Genomic DNA, 17,258 nt, shown 5'->3' with positions numbered 1-17,258 from the left:
AAGTTGATGAGAAAATGCTAATAAGGATTAGCAAGTTATCCCATTGTGGTTTATTGATGTTTTACACAGCATCCCAACTGTTTCACAATCAGAGTTGTTTCATGTCCTCCCTCAAAAACGCAGATATTTTGTTTAAGGTTGATATTTTTCAAACCATTTTTAAGAACATCATCAGGTCCCGACGTGAACACTCGAACAGTTTCTGCTTGCTGTGATCATCCTGCTTCTCCTGCTCAGACTGGCCATTAAGAGATCCCTTCCTAATGCTCTCCCAGTGTAAGTGATGTGGGACAACATCCACCGTCTTTGTTCCGAGCAAAAAACACCTTCTAAACTTCAGCTGAAGTCACTGTGAGGCTTCAGCAGTCTGAGTTAGACACATCAAGCAGGTGTCTTTGTGTTACCGTCCCTCCACTGCAGCTCAGAACAGAAACAAACTCTGGAAGATTGATCTGACTGCGCAAGAATCATATGAGCTTCAAATAAGCGTTTGAACAGGTTCAGAATGAGAGCTGTGTATTTGTAGCCCATCTCTTTCATTGGAAGTATGTTCAGGATCTGTGAACATCCAGGACGAACAGGAGGAATAATTACTGCAAGCAAAAGCTGTTTCAGTGTTCATATGGGCTCTCATTGCTGAACTGAACCGATCCTTTAAGTTATTCTTTAACCATGACGCCGATCGTTCTCTCCAACAAGTACTTTTCTGACATTGAGTAAACCTTTATCACAGATGTGGAAGATTCTAAAAACTAACTCATTAGGGATGGAAGTTCGCTCTTGACCTTTGTACCACAAAATAATCTAAGCCCAGTTACAGTCATCTTATCTAAGCTTCCTGTGGAGGTGTTTTTTCAGCCCCCCCCTACACAGAGCAGAACACCTTATCAGTGAGGAGGAGGAGGATAGAGAGACAGGCGGTGGTGCGGCAGGAGTTTTCAAATCACAGGGAGTCAACATTTACCCTGCGAACCATTCACCACCTTTCACCACCACCACCACCACCTCAAGATTGTTGAAAAAGGCGAGAACCTGAAGGACCGAATGCACACCAGAAACAGACAACAGCGGTGAAAAGGTCAAAGTCATCAACCAGGAGTCAGCGCGGGGCTGGAGAAGGAGATCAAGGAGGACGCTGACTGACAGCAGTTATGCACAACCTCTTATGATGACATGTGAGCTACTTCATTTTACAGATGAAGGCTGCAAGATGCGACTGAATGCTCAGAAAAGCCATTAAGTGGGTCCTTGATCTTCGCCTATTTTGTTCCACAGACCTGCTTTGTTGTTTAGCTTTGATGACTTGTTAGCCTTGTAGCACTGTGGATGAGCCCTTGTGTTGGAACCGCAGGTTCAGGATTACCTGTCTGTGTTTTCTTCTCCTGATTTTATGTCTCCAGCCTGCAGTGCACATCAAACAATAAAAATATGAATTTATATATTTTCAGCTGCAGCTCTGTGGTCCAGGAGGGCTGCAGTCTGGCGGCAGTTTGATAAATAACACTGAAGCTGCTGTAAATTTTGGCTTACCGCATGACTTTCCATATTGATCCAGCGCAGAATTATTTCACCTTGTGCTAAAGAAAATATATTTTTTGGTTCACCGATGTTTCAGGCAGCAGTGAAATGCAGAGTAGATCGTAGAGAGTATATTATGTTTGGCTTCCCGGGCTCTGACTCAGCTTCTTGATGTGAGGAGTTTTAAAAAATAGCACAATCAGGAAGGCATGTCTGCAGAAATGAATTATTAAATTAGAACAGCAGTACAGCCTGTTATGATAGCACCTTACCTTTTGCTAGTTTTTTTTTCCTCCAGTGTAACATAGTCAAGCACAAGCTTTGACAGTGATGGAAGAAGTACTCAGATCTCTTACTTGTCACAGTACCGCAGTGTAGAAATACTGATTGCATTCAAAATGTTACTTTAAAGAACCAGTGTGAAGGATCTACACTAAAGAATGTTTTCTTTAGTGTAGATCTTATCCAACCTCACAACCCCAATACTTTACATTTTATCTGCACCACTGCAATATTTCACAACATTTATTTATATTTACATTATATTTACATTTAGTTTTATCTTGAATTCACTGCTGCTTTTTCTGCATATATTTTTTGTCACTTTTTTTGTTTACTTTTTTAAATTCTTGTATTTAGTCTATGGTATATCTTTTGTTCATTGCTACTGCAACAAAACAACTTCCCAGATTAAAATCTAAAGTCTGCCTAGGATAAGAAGAGGTTGGTTGTAATGTGCAACCTCACTATCAGATGCTACTGAGACCTACACACTGGACTGGAAGTAAAAGTAGAAAAGCATTAGTATTAAAATATGCTTCAAGTACCAAAACTTGAAGTATCCATTATGCATAATGGCTCATCTCAATATGACACATACAAGATCACTGCATTACTGTATAATTACGGATGAATTAATGTGCGTATCACATGTAAAGGTGGAGTTCATTTTAATTAGACCGCTGGATATCTTAACCTGTAATAATGAAGGATCATTTATCAGATGATTTATATTTTGTGTTAATAATCTAAACCTGCAACTAGTAACTAAAGTCTAAATCAACTAAACTGAATCAAAAAGTAGTGGAGTAAAAAATCCAATATTTCCTTGAAAGTGGCGTCCGAGTACGTCAAAGTTACATTGCATCACTGCAGTTTTGAGCATACATCTTTAAACTGTCTTCGAGGGAGGAAGGGACCATGTGCCACGCTGCGCTCGAGGCAAATGCCACTCCCGTCACTTTTAATGTCAGCTTTCGGCTGTTCTTAGAGAGCCACTGTCCCAGCTCTGACGATTCATCTCCTTTTCATTACTTGCTTACATGCCTGATCCAAAAGGGCAGTGCTCTGTTCCCTCTATTGATAATAATGTCTTGCCTTTCTTTCTGCATGTTGGGTGCTTCGAATCTCAGGGACATTTTCCAGTATTTGAAAGGAGATCTTGAAATGTACTCCAGGTGGTGAGAATGCCTTAGTTACAAAAAAACGGTGAAGCAGTGAGCAGGTGGAGATTTTTTTTCTTTTTTTTTATTGTCAAGTTGCTTCAGAATGTATTCAAGCAATGTCAGACATGAAAAATTCAGCCCGTTCTCATGTCTAAATGATGCCTCCGGTGTATGTGCTGCTCCCGTATTCACATTGTAAGCCTGTTTGTACAGCTGAAGGGAGACAAGGACAGCGGGGACCTTCTCGAATTTTGGAAGTTTACCCAAAGAATATTAGGTTAGAGGAGGAGGAGGAGGAGTGGGAGATAAGGAGGTTGCCACAGGGGATCTTTTAGCCAGAGAACAGCATCCCAATACAGGAGGTGAGGAGTCGCTGTGAAGGGTACATCGCCTGATATGGCACTGGACATTAAATGGAGAGTTTACAATTGTCAGCTAATCTTTGCCCATTTTCTGTGTGTGTGTGTGTGTGTGTGTGTGTGTGTGTGTGTGTGTGTGTGTGTGTGTGTGTGTGTGTGTGTGTTGTGCGTCTCCACAGCCGTGCTACGAGCGGGTGAAGGACTGGCTTAATGAGAACCTGGTGGCACTTTGGATCTTTGCTCTATGCACAGCACTTACTCAGGTAATTACAGCTTTTAAGTTGTGTGTTGTTGTTTTTTTGTTGTTTTTTCCAGCAGTCATTAACTCAGCCTTTGCTAGCTGCAGCCTCAGACGGAAGCTCTCACTTTGTGATAAATAAAGCTAATGCATGCAGCGTCCTTTGCATTAAGCTCCAAACGCAGGGCTCCTCCGGACAACAGGGGCCCGTGTAAGCCTCCTGTGTCTCCGCTGAAGACCACATAGGAGGGTTTGACTTTCCACAAAACTCCTTTATCTCCTTTCCAGCCAGGTGTTACGTGATATGCTTCCACAATCCGAGAGGAGGAATATCATACGAGGCTCCTGTGAGGCTGCAGGCTCAGTTTTTGTCACCCGTTAGATTGTCAGTGACCTCTTTGAAAATCCTACATGCAGCGAAATGAAAACCAGAAAGATTTAATCGCTGCCAGGTTTATCTCAAATACCTGTGACATTTGCCAGCTGATTCCCAGTGTTACCGTATACAAAGAATTGTATAATTATGCTTTACGCTCAAGCAAGGAAGGCAAATTAAAGTTTAGCTCAATGCATTAAAGCGTTTACTTGCCGCAGCCTCACCTGGTCTGGTATGACCAGTAGCTTATGGTGGCTAATGTTAGCACACTACAGAACAGCACACACTGAGTCCATCTTTTTTTGAATACTTGTGCTACTGTTACACTACATTTTGAGATTAATCAATATCTTTTAATTATTATTTGTGGCAACAGTTGATGCTGCAAAACACGTTGTGTTGTTTTTAGGCTTTAGCTTGCAAATTGAAGCTATTTAATTGCTGTTGCACAGCAGCTTTTACAACTCAAGATGTGTCAGAAAACGTAAGTGCACATTTCAAAAAACACTTCAGAGCGTTTGAGGATTGTTGTGATCTTTAGATAAACCCTAGTATGTACTTTCAGGCATTAAACACAGGGAATAGGGATGGGAAAACAACTTCTAATGGATCTAAGAATATTTTTGTGCATCAATCCAAATATTTCCTTAAAATAAAAGAAAGAATGGGGAATAGAAAGTTCAAACATACCTCATTTCACCTGGAGAGAGAGTCTCACTAATTTACATAAATGCAGGGAACTGAAATGAAAAGCAGTTACATCTCAAGACGCCATGTTGACAAAAATCTGTTCCAAAAACAGATGTTCCCTTTAAAAACATCCTCCTATGAATGGTGAGGAAACTGCAGTATTAATATTGTGTATCCTGGCCGTGCACTGAGAAGAAGTTTTGGGAAAGAAGCCTTCAAGGAAGTGTTTCATCATGATTTCCCACAAGAACCGACTGTGAGGCTAATGGGAGTAACACTGGAGGGTGTGCAGGAAAGCGCTAAAACAACCCGTATAGATCCAATCAACAGTAGCCGTGAAGTGTAAACCGGCTCAGGCATGAGTCTCCTATGTAAGATGTATGGAATCAAAATTCAAATGACGCACACATTCATCGCACAGCACAAAGTTGGATCCATGTCATTAAATTCCTTCAGGCTGAAATTTAGAGGACAATTTGCATCCACAGTGAAATACCACAGCCTGAATGAAAACATCTAAATCTCTTCTTCTTTGCCCTCTTCTCAGTTGGAAGCAACCGAGCTGCTTCTGACAAACTCATCCTAAAAACCAGGGTTAATGTTGCAGGCGACTTCTTAGCTTTACGAGCAGGACCCTCACTGGGCTGGCTTGCATCACCGCTTTGCCAAAGCTCCGTTTCCCCCGTACGCACTGAAACACCAAGCCAGCGTTTTAGGATTTACGCACCCCAGAGGCTGTTTTGGTAAAGCTGCACTTTGGGGGGAGAAAAACGCTGTTTTGGTCTGGACGCAGGGCTTAAACAGAGAGAAAAAGTTCACACATTTAATCGGCTTAATGTGGACGTATTCTCGAGCTCGCTTCATGAATATGAGGAAACATTCTGTGTTATGGGCAGAGTAAAGTTTATGTTTCCATTTCTATTTAACTGTTGATGCTTTGATAACGAATGCAACATTGAATTTTGTGGAGCTGAACTCACTTATTACTTATAACCCTGCTTCCTAAAAAGTTTGGACACTGTGTAGAACATCAATAAAGCAGAATGTGATGATTTGCTAGTCCTTCGTGACATAGACTCAGTTGAACACAGTAGAAAGAACATATTTAATGTTTGAGCTCCTCAGCTTCATTGATTTTTGTACATATCTGCTTCTTGCTCCAAAAACACCTGTTTGGTGTATCATGATCGGGTGTGATAGGGGCATCCTGGAAAGACTCAGTCCTTCACAAGCAAGGATGGAGCGAAGTTCACCACTTTGTGAACACATGATTGGATAAAGGATGTTATTACATGAGCTTAGAAACACCTCATAAAACTGCTGTCGGTAAACACAGTTTGTTTGCAAATGATTGCAAATAAATATTATTTATGTTTTACAGTGTGGACATTTCTGGAATCAGAGCTGCAGTTAGCTGTTTTTTAAGATAGATAGATAGATAGATAGATAGATAGATAGATAGATAGATAGATAGATAGATAGATAGATAGATAGATAGATAGATAGATAGATAGATAGATAGATAGATAGATAGATAGATAGATAGATAGATATTTGCATTTTCACTTGAAAATACAAAAACTCACAAACTACTGAAAAGCTTTTGAGGTTATCAAAGAAATACAAACATCACTTGATGTGTTGGAGATGCTGGAGCAGAGACATGATGTATAATAATAAAAAAAAAGGGGGATTCACAATCTGTGTAATAAATGAATGTTGCACAGCTTGCAGTGTGTGGATGAACCTCTTATTGTTATCCAAGAAATGAACGTAATGAGATTTGGATATAGCGGTATGAGAGAGTTAATGCTTTTGGCATTTGCTGTCAAACAGATGTACGTTACGATGGTTGAGAATGAGCCAAGGAGGAAGAAGCGCTCCTCCTCATTTCACTGTGACTTCACCCGTGGACATCTGAACCCTCTCATGGCTGACTGGTTTCTTGTGTTTGTGCAGATCCTGGGTCTGGTCTTCTCCATGACGATGTTCTGTCAGTCAGTGAAAGTAGAGACCTTCTACGCCTAGCGATTGACCTCTGTGCCCTTCAGCACACTTGGATTGTTTCTCATCAGAGGGGGACAGATATAGACCCACCCTCCTCCTCCTCCTCTCCTCCTCCTCCTCCTCCTACAGACTCTTCTTTCCAACGCTTGTCCTCTCCGTGACATTCCTTCTCAGATGTCACCAGTTCACAGTTTTTCTGCTAACTAGCAACAAGCACAGTGTCAGTGTAATACCTGAGTTTGTTCCTATGGTTTGCTCTGTGTCAAAAGCTAATTTCTGTGATACATTTTACGAAGCAGTATTATGAACGTGTATAAAAAAAAGTGTAACCCCCTTTTTGTTTTTTTTAAATATGTGTTCTGTTTTAAATTATTTTATGGTTTGTATGTGTTTTCAAAATGAGAGCAACAGTTGGGAAAGTGCACAGTGTGAAGTGCTGCAAGTGCATGTCTCCTGCGATGGTGTGTATTAAATGTTTTGGCTCGACTAAAAAGCGCACGTCATCCTGTCATTGCTCAGCCGGGATCGCCGAAGGGTTTTATGTGTAATCCTGCCTGACATCCCCAATGACAAACACGGGGGACGGGGGAAATTTGCCACGAACTGCTATGCAAAATCGTTTGTGTGGTCCCGCCGCTGAGACACGCCGGAGTCATTAAAATATTGTGCAGCACCTAACTAATCAGGCATTAATTAGATAAATCTACTGAAACGAAGCGCTTCGCCACTTCGCGGCTTCGCAGCTTCGTGCACGTGGTTTTTTTATGTGGTGGATTTACACGGGACGTGAGAATTGCAGCGACCACAACAAAAAGATTCTGTCAGACGAATTTAAATGAACAAGTAGCAGGATCCTCCAGACTGGCCTGGGGCGATTTCCCTCCCAGCACCAATCAGAGCTCCAATGACAAGGATTCATCTGCAGTCTTTGAAGCCTCCTCTGGCCCTTTTGTGACTCTTAAAGTTCTTTTCCTTTTTACCTTGGGCCGTCAAGTATAATCCAGGCCATAAGTACACTAGAGACACACTTTGATTAAATAGCCCCGCAGGAAAATTGCATTAAGAGGTGTTTTTAGCTGCAGTTTGAGGTCCAGTCATTGCAGCTGCTGCAGCCCTTTTTTTGTATTTGTAAGGACTTTTCTTCCCTGACTTATTCTTTTCTCAAACAATCTGGACCTGAGAGATCAAAAGTCCCAGAGGAATCAAATCTGTGGAAGCGTTTCGGATCTGCTCCTGAAGACGGTGCACAGATCAGTCAGCAGGTGGAGCTATGATGGGAACCATTTTTTCCTCCTGGCAGAAGGTTTTCTGATATTTTGGCTAAAAAAATATAATAAACATCTTTCTTAATAGTTTCCTCACACATGCTGAGATTATCACCATGTGTTGAAAAGTGAAGATCGGGGTGTTTCAAAGAGGCGGAGTTGTGTTGAAAATGCTCTCGATTAGTGTTTGGCCATCACGCAAATGGACTGACGGGGACAACGCTAAGCTGGCAGTGAAGCTTGGATAACCCGCTGTGATGCTGCAGCTGCAGGTGTTCAGAACATGTGCGAACAAAGCTTTGACGCAGAGTCTTCAAACTGAAGTGACGATGCTGAAGCCTCAGAGTCAGAAGCTTTCAGCCCGTCAGCGGCGACTGAAAGCGCAGCTCAGTTCATCGATCATGAGGTGACAGCCAGTTTGCAAATATGTAGCTGTGCAGCTAATAGTCGTACAGATTTCCCTAGTTTGAGCCTCTGATGTAGCACATTACATGTGAGATCTAAGCATCCATTTCTTCTGAAAAATAAATACCAGTTAATCTTTGAAAAGGCTGTTGAACAACACTTAGCCAGTGATGTGAAGGTATTTTAAGAACCTTCAAACACTCCTCTGATCATGTGGATAAAAATATTTGCTGTTTGTGGGAAGACAAAGAGGATTTTTAACCCATCTCGCCTCTCTTTGCTCCTAATCCAAACACGGATGGTAAATGGAAACGACACAAATCTTTACTCAATATTTCACTTGTGCTTCACAAAATGTGCGAGACCATATGTTATTTGTGGCTACCTGGACAGGTATCGCTGTCACAGCTCGAGAAACACGTCAAATATCCAGACTTCTTCGTGTTTTAAGGATAATGTCTTCAGAGCGACGACGGCGAGTGTTGTTAAACCGCCTTCTGGGTTTTTCAACGCTCGCCATGTAATTATTTTGTGGAAAATGAGACTTGAATTTAAAATGGCAACACATAACAGTGCTTGTGCTTTGTACTCAGCTGAATGTGAGAGTTTGAAGCGAAGCCACTGATGTTAGCGCTGAAGCGACGACAGTCAGTACACCTGTACGCAGTCTGGAGATAGCACAAATCTTTGAACATCACAGAACAAGATGTAAAGTAAATTCAAGTAATTCATACTTTTCTCATCATTTCCGCCTCCGGCTGCAACAACCGATACGAGCTGCTCACCGCTCGCATACACTGAAAGCATTTATCAGGCTTTCTTTGGCATCCATGTTTTTTGGGCCCACAGAGTGTGAACATTAGAGGCTTCTAATTAGAGACTTCCTCTGGCTGAGCTGGCTGACTTCCTGCTGGCTCCCAGCTCATATGAATTGTATAAAAATAGCTAAAGCTACTTTACTGATAGGGCTCTCCAGGACTTCTCGAGTCTCACTGTACCGAGTGGATCAAACTGTGATTATGCAGAGTTATTTCACTGAGTGTACAGTGACAGCGTGAGATGTATTCATTGATTGCATTTGAGAAAAGGCCTATTAGGAAATGGTGTCCCTGCAATTCTGACTGCTGTCAAACGCCAAAAATCACCTGAAAGCAGTGACCATGGACTCATGAGACCCAGTGGTGACGGACAGCACGGCTTTCTTATCGTGCCCCCGTCAGGTCAGCGTTACAGGGGGCTGCCTCCCACCCCAGCATGCGCTGGGAAACAGCCAGTCTCACATTCTGACATACGGACACAACATTCACCCTCACATCCATACAGCTCTTATTTATACAGCATAATCCTGTTAAGTTGAGTGATTCTCCACGAGATGTTACCCACAGAATATGGCAACAGCTGCCTCCATTTTTCAGGAACATGCTGTTAAACTTAACGAGCTGCCCAAGACACCGGTCAGGCTGCGGGAGACGTGCCCTACGTACACTTCATGAAATATGTAACACAGACAAGTCTACGAGGGGACTTCAGATTGAGTCAGATCACAGTCGGTTGTACTAAAACTGAATAAATGAATATGAATTTGCAATTTCTGGAAACACAAATATGTCAGGTGTCGGTTTGGCTAATGGGCCTGGACCCCTGGACCAGGCACAGTCATATCCACAAGCTTATAGTCCTGCTTCTTCCTCAGCCCCCGTTCCACCAAACCAAATATCAGCTTTTCACATATTCATTTTGGGTGCTTGGCCAGAGGTAACCTCTGGACCTTTACACCTTTGTTTTCACACAGCGTTTCAGTGCTCTTATTAAGGTGTAAGTCAAGTGTATGTGTACAGCCCTTGAAAGCAGGCTTTAGTGGGTCTGCATTATGAAACAATAAATGAAAACGATAAATGAAAATGACAATCCGCAACCTCAGGCCTTCCATAACAGCAAGAAAAGCCCTCATTACACGAAGCAGACCCACAGTATCTCTTCAAGGAAAACTTGGAAAAACAGCAAAAACAAATGAGCACAAGCTCTCACAGTACAGTACCATCCGCTGTACAGCATGTGCCAGCATGGCTCAGAGAGTGTGACTCTACTACAGCAGCCATGACATGGAAAAAAGATATTCTGCTCATGAAAATTAGCCTTGAACACGACTGCTCGACGTGACCCTAAAAACACAGTGGAAATATTTTACAGAGCATGTGGTGAAGCTGAAAAGTAAGGGTGCCTAGATTAAGGCTTATAAATAAAACATAAAATGTGTGGTCTAGCAGGTACGAGCCCAGGGGCCAGGGAGTCATGGGGCCCACAACCCAAAACAAGCACAAAGAGATGCAAAATGACCACAGAGACACACAAAGTGATCACAGAGACACACAAAGTGATACAGAGACACAAAGTGACCACAGAGACACAAAATAACCACAGAGACACACAAAGTGATCACAGAGACACAAAATGACCACAGAGACACACAAAGTGATCACAGAGACACAAAGAGACCACAGAGACGCACAAAGTGATCACAGAGACACAAAATGACCACAGAGACACACAAAGTCATCACAGAGACACAAAGTGACCACAGAGACACAAAAAGTGATACAGAGACGCAAAATAACCACAGAGACACACAAAGTGATCACAGAGACACAAAATGACCACAGAGACACACAAAGTGATACAGAGACACAAAATGACCACAGAGACACACAAAGTGATCACAGAGACACAAAGTGACCACAGAGACACAAAATGACCACAGAGACACACAAAGTGATACAGAGACACAAAATGACCACAGAGACACACAAAGTGATCACAGAGACACAAAGAGACCACAGAGACACACAAAGTGATCACAGAGACACAAAATGACCACAGAGACACACAAAGTGATCACAGAGACACAAAGTGACCACAGAGACACACAAAGTGATCACAGAGACACAAAGAGACCACAAAGACACAAAATGACCACAAAGAGACACACAAAGAGACCACAGAGACACAAAATGACCACAAAGAGACACACAAAGAGACCACAGAGACACAAAATGACCACAAAGAGACACACAAAGAGAACACAGGGACACAAAATGACCACAAAGAGACACACAAAGTGATCACAGAGAGACAGAAAACAACCACAGAGACAGAAAATGCCCATAGACACAAAAAGATTTTGTTGTTCTGTCATTTCACGTCGCTCTCAGTCTGCGTGTCTTGCTTTTGCGTAGTAGGAATGGGGGGGGGGGGTCTTTTACATGTCTCTGCTCAGGGACCCACTGTCTCAGGCCCCCTGGTCAGAGTGGGACACCCTGGATTGAAACAAACAACACATGACAAGAGTGACAAAACTTTCAACCTGCACTGATGACCACACAAACGACTGCAAACGTCCTGCAAACACGATGAGGTGCCGGTTTGACTCCATCGCTGTGGGAACTGTGGTTCCAACAGCGCGGCCTCTCCAGACCCCGGCGCCTCCTCTTGTCCCTCCGTCGCCTCTTGAATTCACCTCACCGCTTCAGCAGATCTGTTTCCTTTCCCCTTGTCTCATGAATTATTCATTCTCATGTTCACGGGCTTTCTCCCATCTTGTGCTTGATCAATAAAACATTCCCATGCTCTTGCTCCCTCACCTCTCCACCCTCTCGTCTTGCTCCTGAAGCCAAACCGTGAGCCCACGCTGAGCTGATGAAACAGCATAGATGGATGGCCTTTTCAAACTGGGAGAAAATGACTACAATTCAGGCCCTCTCTCGCCTGCGTGAGCTGTAGTTGCCACTGTCACTGGCTTAGAGTCCCCCCCCCAAAATCCAAATGACGTGTCTCCTCAAAAAACGCTTACAAGAGATATTTTGTGTGTGTGTGTGTGTGTGTCACACTCCAAAGAGGAGGCACAGCCCAGAATATTTTAGCACTGCAGAATAAGTTTACGAGCAGCTGGCTTGGCTAAAGCTCTGCTGAGTACAGGTGAACACATTCCGCTCCAGACACTCAAATGGAGTTTATAGTATTAAAACAGACCAAACGTAATCTGCGCCACTCATAGTCGAGCACACACGCTCTGTACTCCACTTCAACGCCTGCATTCATTATGTGGACTTTGCTGGAGAGGACATGCCCACGTACACAATCGCTCTTGTGTTTGAAATTAATGATGACTTGAACTGATGGAAATCCTTGAAGGCATTTGCAGCAAAATGAAAACTGTCATTTGTCTCCGGGAGGGCCGGCATAGAAAATCCCTCATTTCTTTCACACAGAAGTGTCAAACTGGAATCTTGACTTGACTGCCGAACTCTATACAGCACAAAAGCACAAAGTCGCCAAACAGTGCAGCTCCATGTGATTGTTGAGCATCTCACTCCAAAACCCTGGGCATTAATCTGCTTCTATAACAGCCTCCACTCTACTGGGAAGCCCCCCCCGCCCCACAAGATTTTGGAACCTGGCTGCAGGGATTTGTGAGGTCTGGCCTGCGATGGCCTCATTTCACCAGCTGGCACACAGCTCATCCATTTTATTCGAGGGGGCACAAACTGGGTAGATAACAGTGAGATAATCGTGAAGTAATGAGGGACTAATGGAGGTAATGAGGGATTACTTAATAACTACTCAGAAGCATGTAGGACTTTACTGGAGGGGCACACAAAGAGTAAGTAATATTTAAAGTCGCCCTCCAGTTTCTTCGCAGTCGAATGTTTGAGCGTGGCTGTGCAGAATGATGTATGTGCAGAGTTTGACTCTTGAAAGCTGCTTTCACATTCATCTGCTGAAGGTGGAAATTTTCTCTGCGCTCACTGAAAATCAAGTTTTAAAGAGGCGGGACTAGCAGAGTGATTTATGGCATCACATACAGTTTGGAAGGCAGTTCTGGTCCAATATTCAAGTTGCACAGGAGTGACTGTGGAAACACTGAGGCTCGACTTCTCAGTTAAACTCAGGAAATTCATTCATCACAGATTCTGCATTTTAAATGAGGGGGAAGGAGCAGATGTCATTTTAAGGATTTTAAAAAGATAACTGAACTTTTAAACTATTATTCAAAGTACTGCGTTTTCTATATATCTTAAAACATGTCTGAAGGGGATCTTTAAGTGATTAGTAATTAATGAGGCATCAGTAGTTTTGTAGTCTTTCAGAGTTTATCGGGACGGCTCGCGAGGAAAGCGCTCAGGGTGAAGATCCACAAAGATTTATGAACTAATCATTACTTCATTATTCATGAATATAATGTATCCCGGTCATCATTATCTCCAGCACAATTACATAATTATTGATTCAAAGCTATTCAGAAGCTACTCATTAACGATTGGTCAGTTATCAGACCGTCACTGATTGGTTCCTCAGTCATTTCGTGGACTGCATGTCAAGAGTCTTCACGTCGATCAGATCAGCTCTGGGCCTGTTCTGAGCTGCAGCTGCTCGACGCTTTCACTTCGCGCTGCTTTGGCAAACTCAGCAAATCTACGCGATTCACTGGAGAGATGGCAGCTTCTGGTGACGCGATGTTGAAAGTTATTGAGCCCTCCACTGCAAATGTGTGTCAATAGATGATTTTCAAAGCAGGCATTTTGACTCGTCATAGCAGGAAACGCACAGGCAGAACTGATAACATAAAAAATGGCTGAATTTCATTCCTGTGAATTTGTTCCAGGGTGGATGCTAATGCTGGCTCACTGACATGGCCTGCTGGGACACAGGATGGAGCCGAGCCACTGTTAACAGTGATTTTATACACCTATTAGCAAAGGCAGTGGCTGAGGCAGCTGAATCTACTAATTACGAGGATTAGCCACATAGTTTGGCCACATCATGGATCTTCATACGCAGCAGAGGAGCAGCGCTGGGCCGGTGGCCACTAATTCATAAAGGAAACTTCCCAGTTTTCAAAACAGCTTACAAATCAAGGGCCTAAATATTTCTGATGATCACCTCAAAGATGTGTCCAAATCGTTCCTGCACATGGCCATCCGTCAAACTCTGGCCTGGTTTGTTTGAATCTCCACCGATCAACTGGCACAACGAATGACAAGCAGCAGAAAATAACCTACATGAATGAATGTTTACATTTTTCAAGACGAGAGGCTGAAAACACGCGTTAGTCATCATTTTAATACTCCAGTTGCTTTTACATAATGTGAGTTTTGTGCAACCTTTGATCCACAACCCAAATCCATTAATTCTCTTCGTATGTGTAAGTGTGATGCCAGCGTCGATGATACTGCCAAGAAGTGAACAGACATCGCTGCTTTGGCAAAACCTTGAAGAGTCAGCAGAGCTTCTCTTAATTAATTTGGATTCATGAGGCCAAATTACTGCACGGTTTGATAATAATATGAGCAGTAATGAGCTATTTGACAGATCATTGTTAACTGCTGCCTTATATTTTCACCTTTTCTCTTATTTTCTGTGCGGCAAAACATTATAATGTCATAATGTTACGGCCAAATGTGAGAGTTTAAGCCAACAAGTGAGGAGAGATTATCTGTAATCTTTAGTCTTTAATCATCAGTTTGGTCATGTCTTCCTCTGAAAGCAGACTCAGCCCTGCTCTGTGAACACAGTGAATGCAAAGAAATTACCAATTTATAAAAGAAAGAGAAGATTAAAGTCTCCAAGTCAACTGGCCCTTGTTCTATTTATCTTGGCTCCGACAGCTTTGGTTTCACAAATATCAGACGCTGCTAAAATAATTTTACACACATCTTGAAATCCAGTTTTATATCCCCTGAAGTAGCTGCTCACCTTCCGTGAGGAAACACTCACGGTCTTAAATATTTATCCACAAAGCAGCATCCGACCAAAGCTTGCCTGACAGCTGAGGAAGAAGTCCTGTATGCTCGAGATCTCTCAACCACCCAATGAAAGTGAATCCTGCAGTGACGCCTGACAGCAGAACAAGACCACAAACAAACCAGAGACGCTTCCTCTTGTCCCGTTAACACAACCGAACATTCCCAACCGCTATCGGATGGATTAAGATTAAATTTTCATGTTCCTCAAAGGATTAATCCGGCATCTTGGTCTGATCTTGGTCATCCCTGAGGGTTCATCTCGTGCCTCTGTGAGGTTGACATTTGTGGTTTTTACTGAAATGTCTTGACAACAGAATTGCAATGACATCTGATGCATTCATATCCCCCTCAGGATGAATCATCATAACTCATCTGACGCCGTCATCAAGTCACAATTATCAGTTCAGTGCTGTTTATGACGACATATGGGCAAAATTAAAGGCTAATTAGCCTCCATTATATTGTGTATGATGCCAATTAGCAGATGTTAGCATGCTAAGATCAATTAAGATGTTGAATATTGTAAACATTACACCAACTGAACACATAAACTCATCAATAAATCAGCACGTTAGAGTGCTGATTAGCATTTAGCTCAAAGCAAAAAGGGCCTTGGCAAAGCCTCATAGAGCCACGAGCACAGTTAGACTCTTTTAGTGTTGTTTCTGAAAGACAAAACTAACTTAGAGGTCATCGTGATGACAAAACCCAACACCACAGGCAGCTTTCTCTGCCCAGACAAAAACATGCTACATCCCGAGCTCACTGTTTTGTCTCTCTGTTGTTAGCAAGCGCACACTTATCTCCATATTGTAATTAAACAATGGCAGGAAATGGCTAGGTTCTCCCTCCGCTGCATAATTATATGTTTGGACAACCAGATTAGCATCTCAACATGGCTATCAGAGAAAGGCTGTGTTATCAGACACTCGCCTCCAGTGTGCTAAAAAAAAAAAAAAATTAAGATTCACTGCCTAATGTAGGGCACCTCGATTTGAATATTTCATGCAGTCTGCAGCCCGAGCATCAAAACCAATCCCATTTTACGTCGAGCTAATGTGATTAGAGGCGCTACATTATTAACACAATTGGGTGGAAATGATTCCAGAGAGTGTGTATTTGTGATCTTGAGAACAGTTTTCCATCAAACTTTATCTCCACAATGAAATGTGATTTCATGGAGTAAGCTCTGGTCATTTCAGCCCCTACATTTAAAGAGATGTCAGCTCTTCTTACTCCTCGTATGCAGAGGAGCCCTCAGCTTCCTTGTTAGCTGGACCATCGTGTGGTTCAACCCTGAAATCTCCACATCACTGTGTCAGCGCTCGTATACATCTTCCTCCTCCTGTGTTATTATGGACTATTGTGGGTATGGGAAGGCAGCAGACAATCTTTAAGGAAGACAACACTGCAATCTTCTTGTAATCCAATTCCACAATAGTTCTGCAGGGTGTTCAAGTCTCAGCGCATCTGCAGAATGAAAAAATATCTCGATATTTCTCCATTCAAAAATCTCTCAGTCAGAACCGGAAGGAATCCATTTCATAAGATAACATAAGATTCAAAATCCTGCAAACAAAGCAAGGCCATACCAAAAGCAGAAGCAGAGAGAATGTGGTCTCATCCTGGTAAGTGTGGAAAAACACTTTAAGGCAGAAGAAACTGAACAAAGACAATAAACAAACACCTCGGACCAGATTTACTCCGGCTGGATCATAGACATGCAGAAGGGTACAGCAACCAGGGAAAGACTCCCTCTCAGCTGCTGCAGGACCCGAATGGCAGCAACAAATCATGTGCCAGAAAGTGGGGGCCCCCTGCCAGGGCCAAATGCATTAACCATGCTGTTTAGACTCCATAAAATAGTCCACTTGTGTCCTCAGGGAAAACACAGAGTTCTTCCAGGGACAATGTGGAGTTTCACTCACTTGAATTGGTGACAAAGAGCTCAGGATTTCTTTGGGTGAACGAGCCAATGAACGACTGAAACACACTTTGAGTGAGTGCTGCACCTCTGAGAGGGGAATCAGGAGCAGACGGCTGGTGGAAAACAGGATGTTTTCACATGAAAAGTATATGGAAATTGAATTTTGGGGGTCTAAAACTGGACTTGGTATTGTGCAGTGGCTCCAACTCTGGCTGTCAGGACCCCTAG

General features: G+C 42.8%; 1 protein-coding gene across 3 annotated transcripts in view; it reads left to right on the top strand.

Annotated features, from left to right (window-relative positions):
- The window catches only part of tspan4a (tetraspanin 4a), a 131,896-nt gene extending 124,770 nt beyond the window's left edge, over positions 1–7,126 (top strand). For all 3 annotated transcript variants that reach the window (XM_070967408.1, XM_070967399.1, XM_070967392.1), the window contains 2 exons: positions 3,502–3,585; positions 6,586–7,126. In XM_070967408.1, the coding sequence (XP_070823509.1) occupies positions 3,502–3,585; positions 6,586–6,654 (153 nt within the window). In that variant the 3' untranslated portion in view covers positions 6,655–7,126. The remainder of the gene's footprint in view (positions 1–3,501; positions 3,586–6,585) is intronic.
- The last annotated feature ends 10,132 nt before the right edge of the window (positions 7,127–17,258 follow it).

The sequence above is a fragment of the Chaetodon trifascialis genome, chromosome 1 (genome assembly GCF_039877785.1).
Source record: "Chaetodon trifascialis isolate fChaTrf1 chromosome 1, fChaTrf1.hap1, whole genome shotgun sequence".
Classification (NCBI taxonomy): Eukaryota; Metazoa; Chordata; class Actinopteri; order Chaetodontiformes; family Chaetodontidae; genus Chaetodon; species Chaetodon trifascialis.
This window is presented reverse-complemented; position numbering and strand designations above follow the sequence as displayed.